General features: G+C 49.6%; 1 protein-coding gene across 7 annotated transcripts in view; it reads left to right on the top strand.

Moving 5' to 3' along the window:
• Positions 1-7,500, top strand: part of frmd4a (FERM domain containing 4A) — a 197,877-nt gene that overhangs the window by 190,090 nt on the left and 287 nt on the right. For 6 of the 7 annotated variants that reach the window (XM_055653487.1, XM_055653483.1, XM_055653489.1 and 3 more), the window contains 2 exons: positions 950-1,046; positions 7,284-7,500. The exon at positions 7,284-7,500 is cut by the window's right edge. In XM_055653487.1, coding sequence (XP_055509462.1) covers positions 950-1,046; positions 7,284-7,386 — 200 coding nt within the window. In that variant the 3' untranslated portion in view covers positions 7,387-7,500. Of the gene's footprint in view, positions 1-949; positions 1,047-6,229; positions 6,305-7,283 lie in introns of all 7 variants that reach the window. The other variant, XM_055653485.1, reaches the window with a different exon arrangement.

Genomic DNA, 7,500 nt, shown 5'->3' with positions numbered 1-7,500 from the left:
CCGCTGAGTTATGGTGCAGCAGCATCTATGGAGCGAAGGAAATAGGCAACGTTTCGGGCCGAAACCCTTCTGGAAATAGGCAACGTTTCGGGCCGAAACCCGGAAGGGTTTCGACCCGAAACGTTGCCTATTTCCTTAGCTCCATAGATGCTGCTGCACCCGCTGAGTTACTCCAGCGCTCTGTGAAACGTCACCTATCCATGTTCTCCACAGATGCCGCCTGACCCGCTGAGTTACTCCAGCTTTTTGTGTCTATCTTCGGTTTAAATCAGCAGCTGCAGTTCCTTCCTTATAGAATCTTATAGAAACATATAAAATTATAAAAGGACTGGACAAGTTAGATGCAGGAAAAATGGTCCCAATGTTGGGCGAGTCCAGAACCAGGGGCCACACAGTCTTAGAATAAAGGGGAGGTCATTTAAGACTGAGGCGAGAAAAAGCTTTTTCACCCAGAAAGTTGTGAATTTGTGGAATTCCCTGCCACAGAGGGCAGTGGAGGCCAAATCACTGGATGGATTTAAGAGAGAGTTAGATAGAGCTCTAGGGGCGAGTGGAGTCAAGGGATATGGGGAGAAGGCAGGCACGGGTTATTGATTGGGGACGATCAGCCATGATCACAATGAATGGCGGTGCTGGCTCGAAGGGCCGAATGGCCTCCTCCTGCACTTATTTTCTGTTTCTTTGTTTCCTCCACACGATAAGGGAATAACGTTTAGTGCAAGGTAAAGCCAGCAAAGTCCGATCAAGAATTAGTCGTACAGGAGTTCAGGACCGCGACAAGCGTTGTATGTGGGGAGAAGGCAGGAACGGGGTACTGATTGTGGATGATCAGCCATGATCACAATGAATGGCGGTGCTGGCTGGAAGGGCCGAATGGCCTCCTGTACCTACTGTCTATGTTTCTAACTGTGCCTGATCTCCGTGGTGTGGTTTGTTTTCCCTCGAGCAGCCTCCCCTCTCAGCCAGAGGAGCACAAAGCAGCCGGCGGAGATATCCATCCCATCCCCGTCCAACAGCCCGCAACACATCGACAGCTGGCATAGCGGGTGAGTCAAAGTCTCTCCTTACTCGCCCACTCCCTGCACGCTGAGTGCTTCAGTCTTGTATAGTTACACTTGCTTTCGTTCAGGAATAGCTACTTCCCCACAGCCATCAGGCTATTAAACTCTGAACATTAATAACCCATTATCTGTTTATTTGCACTTTTATCAGTTTATTTATTCATGTGTGTATATATTTATATTATGGTATATGGACACGCTGATCTGTTCTGCATTCATGCCTACTATATTCTGTTGTGCTGAAGCAAAGCAAGAATTTAATTGTCCTATCAGGGACACATGACAATAAACTCCCTTGAACCTCCCTCTGGTTGATGAGAGTCGAGAGTTTTATTGTCATGTGTCCCAGATACAGCAATGAAATTCTCCAGGGCCGGTCCCACTTTCACGGCCTAATTCACCACCTCTGCCGAGTTTGCCCTTGTCTTGTACGCGCAGCATGGTCGTCACGAGGTCGTAGGTAGGTCGTAGAGGTCGTGATGCTAGTTGTAGGTAGATATAGATATGCCATTTATTGTCACTATACATGTACAGTGAAACTGAAAGCTGCTCGTACTCAGTGCATACATACAATTTTACACAAAAAACAAGAAACAGAAAAAACAAAACAGAAGGGAGATGGGGGGGGGGAATAGGTGCACAAATTCTACGGCGCTACATACATATATACATATATACAGATGGAAGTCCGTGTTGGGCGGTGTAGTCAGTGCATGTGTGGATTTGAATTTATGGTAGATATAATTCTCGGGAAGCAGCTATTCCTGAGTCTGTTTGTCCTGGATTTGATGCACCTATAGCGCCTTCCAGAGGGCAGCAGGTCGAACAGTCCAAACGCAGGATGGGAGCTGTCTTTGGTGATCTTCTTTGCCCTGCTAAGGCAGCGGGAGGTGTAGATGTCCATCAGGGAGGGGAGAGGGCAACCAATGATCCTCTGCGCTGTCCTGGTTACCCTCTGAAGCCTCTCCCTGTCTGCCATGGTGCAGCTGCCATACCATGCTGCCATACCATGCTGTAATGCAGTATGTCAGCAGGCTCTCGATGGACGAGCGGTAGAAGGTCAGCAGCAGGTTAGAGTCCAGGTTGTGCTTCCTGAGGACCCTCAGGAAGTGCAGCCGCTGCTGAGCCTTCTTGATGACCGCCGTCGTGTTGTCCGTCCAGGAGATGTCAGCAGCGATATGGACGCCGAGAAACCGGAAGGTGTTGACCCTCTCCACACACTCGCCGTTAATGTGTAGGGGGACTAAGTCGGTGCTGTGCCTCCTGAAGTCGGTGCTGTGCCTCCTGGTGTTCAGAGCCAGATTGTTTTCTGAGCACCAGGTTGTCAACTTCAGGACTTCCTCTCTGTAGGCTGCCTCGTCTCCCTTTGAAATAAGTCCGACCACAGTAGTGTCGTCAGCAAATTTGACGATGCGGTTGTTGTTGTGGGCCGGACTACAGTCGTAGGTGTAGAGACAGTATAAGAGGGGGCTTAGCACACAGCCCTGTGGGGAACCGGTACTCAACCTGCGAGTGGAGGAGAGGTGGGGGCCAAGTCTCACAGTCTGGGGCCGGTTTGTGAGGAAATCCTTAATCCAGGCACATGTGACAGTGGGGAGGCCGAGAGTGACCAGTTTACCAATGAGGATGTCCGGGATGATTGTGTTAAAGGCTGAACTAAAATCCACAAAGAGCATCCGGACGTAGCTCTGCCCCTGCTCCAGATGGCTCAGCACAGAGTGGAGAGCTACGGTGATGGCGTCTTCTGTGGATCTGTTTTGGCGATAAGCGAATTGGTGGGGGTCGAAGTCTGGTGGTAGATAGTCCTTGATGTGCTGGAGGACCAATCTCTCGAAGCACTTCGTGATTACCGGAGTGAGGGCAACAGGACGGAGTGAGGGCAACAGGAACTCGTGGCATCAAGTAGGTCGGGGCGTTTTTCTAGCCCGATGAAAAATGTCCACAAATAAAAAAGGTGGTGAATTAGGTTGTGAAAGTGTCAAGTCAAGTCAAGTTTATTTGTCACATACACATACGAGATGTGCAGTGAAATGAAAGTGGCAATGCTCGTGGAACAACAAAACAACCAAACAAATTATAAACACAATCATAACACACATATTATTTTACATAATAAATAATGGAAGGAAAAACGTTCAGTAGAGTTAGTCCCTGGTGAGAAAGGCGTTTACAGTCCGAATTGCCTCTGGGAAGAAACTCCTTCTCAACCTCTCCGTTCTCACTGCATGGCAACGGAGGTGTTTGCCTGACCGTAGCAGCTGGAACAGTCTGTTGCAGGGGTGGAAGGGGTCCCCCATGATTTTGTTGGCTCTGGAGTTGCACCTCCTGTTGTATAGTTCCTGCAGGGGGGTGAGTGAAGTTCCCATAGTGCGTTCGGCCATAGTGGGACAGGCCCTTGACTTGCTGCAGCATAACACAATATGTAAACATGTACACATAATACAACATGACAATAGTTCAGAGTGTATATGTACACATATAACATGCCCATATATACACATACACAATACATATACACACTCACACGCACATAAGTACGCAAAAAACAAACAATAGTAGTGCCATAATAACAATAACAGTCTGTAGTTCGCAGCTTATTTGGAGGTTGTGGAGTTCAAGAGCCTGATGGTTGTTGGGAAGAAGCTGTTCTTGAACCTGGGGGTCACAGTTTTCAGGCTCCTGTACCTTCTTCCCCATGGTGGCAGCGAGATGGGAGAGTGGCCAGGGTGGTGTGGGTCTCTGATGATGCTGGCTGCCTTTATGAGGCAGTGACTCCTGTAGATCCCTTCAATGGTGGGGGGGTCAGTACCTGTGTGATGGACCTTCGATGGTGGGGGGGGGGGGGGGGGAGGGGAGGGGGGTGATAGTTTAGTTTAGTTTACTTCCGCAACATCATTTAAGAAACATTTAGACAGGTCCATGGATAGGACAGGTTTAGAGGGATATGGACCAAATGCTGGCCAGTGGGACTAGTGTAGATGGTCGGCGTGGGCAAGTTGGGCTGAAGGGCCTGTTTCCACACTGTATCACTCTATGACTAGTCGGGGTTAGTATCGTTTATTGTCACGTGTACCAGTCTGTTGCCACAAGGCATTTGTGTTTAAGAAGGAACTGCAGATGCGAGGCATCCCTGCTTCTCGACACCTGCCTGCCTGCAATAAATATCACCCTTGGGGTGAGCGTGAGTGAGTGGGTGGGTGAGTGAGTGTGTGTGTGCGTACATCTGCATCACTATGTTGAATCACCTCGGCACATATAAGCCTCAGAAGTAAAAGGACGTTCCTTTAGGAAGGAGATGAGGAGGAATTTCTTTAGCCAGAGGGTGGTGAATCTGTGGGATTCATTGCCACAGACGGCTGTGGAGGCCACAAGTCAGTGGATATTTTTAAGGCAGAGATAGATAGATTCTTGATTAGTGCGGGTGGCAGGGGTTATGGGGAGAAGGCAGGAGAATGGGGTTAGGAGGGAGAGATAGATCAGCCATGATTGAATGGCAGAGTGGACTTGACTTAATTCTTCTCCTATAATTTATGAACAATACAATAATGATGGATAATAATCACAAATATTACATTAATATTAATATTAATCGCACAATAATGTGGATTATTGTATGTACATAATAATGTGCATATTATAGAAACATAGAAACATAGACAATAGGCGCAGGAGTAGAGGCCATTCGGCCCTTCGAGCCTGCACCGCCATTCAATATGATCATGGCTGATCATCCAACTCAGTATCCCGTACCTGCCTTCTCTCCATACCCCCTGATCCCCTTAGCCACAAGGGCCACATCTAACTCCCTCTTAAATATAGCCAATGAACTGGCCTCAACTACCCTCTGCGGGAGAGAATTCCACAGATTCACCACTCTCTGTGTGAAAAAAAGTTCCTCATCTCGGTCCTAAAAGATTTCCCCCTTATCCTTAAACTGTGTGACCCCCTGTTCTGGACTTCCCCAACATCGGGAACAATCTTCCTGCATCTAGCCTGTCCAACCCCTTAAGGGAGCATTGTAATTATAAGAGGAATATTATTGTGTATAATGTTATACAGATGATTCTACAGATAATAATAACATTATTGTGTTCTCAAAGGTGTCAAAGCCCTCCACCATCTGCCCCCCATATCTCACTGACCTCCTCTCCCCCTACCCACCCTCACGGTCCCTCAGATCCACATCAGCCGGTCTCCTCTCCATCCACAAGTCCAACCTCCGCAGTTTTGGGGACAGAGCCTTCTCCAGGGCAGCTCCCAGGCTCTGGAACTCCCTCCCCCAACTGATCCGCAATTCCGTGTCCCTCACCATCTTCCAGTCCCGCCTCAAGACCCATCTCTTCACCTCTGCCTATCCTTAGCCCCACGTCCCCCTCCCTTTTCATCTGTGCTTTAATTGCCTCATATTGTGTTTTGAACTGAATTCTGTCTTTACTTTGTGTACTAGTCATGTGTCTACTATTTATTTCATTCCCCTTACATGTTTTTCCTCTACCTGCTAAATTTTTGTAAGGTGTCCTTGAGACTCTTGAAAGGCGCCCATATATAAAATGTATTATTATTATTATTATTATTAACATTAGTCTTGGTTTTGTCTGTTCTACTGGGTTTGCAAGGTCTTTGATCACCTCCACCCAGAAAGAATTGCATCACCAGCTTCAGGCTCAGGTTCATTCTTGTCACATGTAACGAGGTACAGAGAAAGGCTTTGTTCCACCTGCCACCCAAACAGATCAGATGAACCATATTATAGATACAATCAGGTCCAACTCCAGTCCAACAGGTGGAGCAAAGGGGAAGATACAGAGTGCAGAATATAGTTCTCAGCATTGTAGCGCATCAGTTCCACAGACAAAGTCCAATGTCCGCAATGGTGTAGAGGTGAATCGGACAGCACCCTAGCTTATGGAAGGGCCGTTCAGAAGCCTGATAACTGAGGGGAAGAAGCCGTTCCTGAGTCTGGTGGTGCGCGCTTTCAAGCTTCTGTACCTTCTGCCGGACGGGAGCGGGGAGAAGAAGGAATGACCGGATGTGTCTCAAACTAAACTTTCTAACTCTGGGTCGTGACTAACCTTTTCCTCACTTTTACGTCTTCTGACTAATATTCGTTCTTACCTGCTCCTCTCTCTCTCTCTTTCTCTCTCTCGCTCTCGTCTGCTCTACTGTAGAGAGACAACAGAAAACAGCACACCTTACGATGAGCAGAGCCTGTCGCCAAGCCACCATCACCCAGTAAAGTAGAGGTACGCGGAGTAATGAGTGTTGTGGTGATTTCCCCCCCCCTCTCCCTCCCCGAGCCCCCCCCCCTCCCCCCCCCCCCTCCCCCCACCGCCTGCAGCCTCTCTGTGATTCCTCAAGGGCCTGTCCCACTTGCGCAACTTTTTCGGCGACTGCCGGAACCCGCCATAGTCGCAGAAAGTCTCCGAAAATGTTCAACGTGTTGAGAATCCAGCAGCGACCAGAACAAGGTAGGACTATTTGGGCGACCACTCACGGCCGTACGGGCTTCACCCCCGCGACATGCCGCCTGTACGGTCGTGAGCCAGTCGTAGCGTCTTCCCGATCGCCGCTGGATTTTCAACACGTTGACCATTTTTGGCGACCTGTAACGAACTATGACAGGTGCCGGCAGTCGCCGAAAAAGTGGCGTAAGTGGGACAGGCCCTTTAGTTTAGTCCAGAGATACAGCGCGGAAACAGCGCTGTATCTTCAGCCCACAGAGTGTGCGACCACCACACTAATACTATCCCGCACACACCAGACAATTTACAATGACAATTAACCTACAAACCCGCACGTCTATGGAGGGTGGGAGGAAGCTGAAGATCTCGGATAAAACCGTACGCAGGTCACGGGGAGAACGTGCAAACTCCCTACAGACAGCACCCGTAGTCGGGATGGAACCCGGGTCTCTGGCGCTGTGAGGCAGCAGCTCTACCCCGTTCAGCCGGGAAGAAACTGTCCCTGAATCTGGAGGTGTGTGTGCGTTGGTTTTCACACTTCTGTACCTCTTGCCCGATGGGAGAGGGGAGAAGAGGGAGTGACCGGGGTGAGACTGGTCCTTGATGATGCTGCTGGCCTTGCCGAGGCAGCGTGAGGTGTAGATGGAGTCGATGGAAGGGAGGTTGGTTTGTGCGACGGTCTGGGCTGCGTCCACAACTCTCTGCGGTTTATTTGCGGCCTTGCGTGGAGATGCGTGACTCTGGTGTTTTATCTCTGCAGGACCTACCAGGACTCGTGCTTTGTGGACAGACCCCTCTATTCGGATCTGGCCGATGTCCATTGGCACAGCAACGACAGTGTGAAGCCAGGGACCCTCGTCTGACCACGGAGACCACGCCCAGCGATGACCCTTGACCCCACAGTGACCCTTGACCCCGCAGTGACCCTTGACCCCACGGTGACCCTTGCCCCCACGGTGACCTTCGCCCCCACAGTG

Source organism: Leucoraja erinacea, chromosome 22 (genome assembly GCF_028641065.1).
Source record: "Leucoraja erinacea ecotype New England chromosome 22, Leri_hhj_1, whole genome shotgun sequence".
Taxonomy (NCBI): Eukaryota; Metazoa; Chordata; class Chondrichthyes; order Rajiformes; family Rajidae; genus Leucoraja; species Leucoraja erinaceus.
Note: the sequence above shows the minus strand (reverse complement) of the source record. Positions and strands in the feature narration are given on the sequence as shown.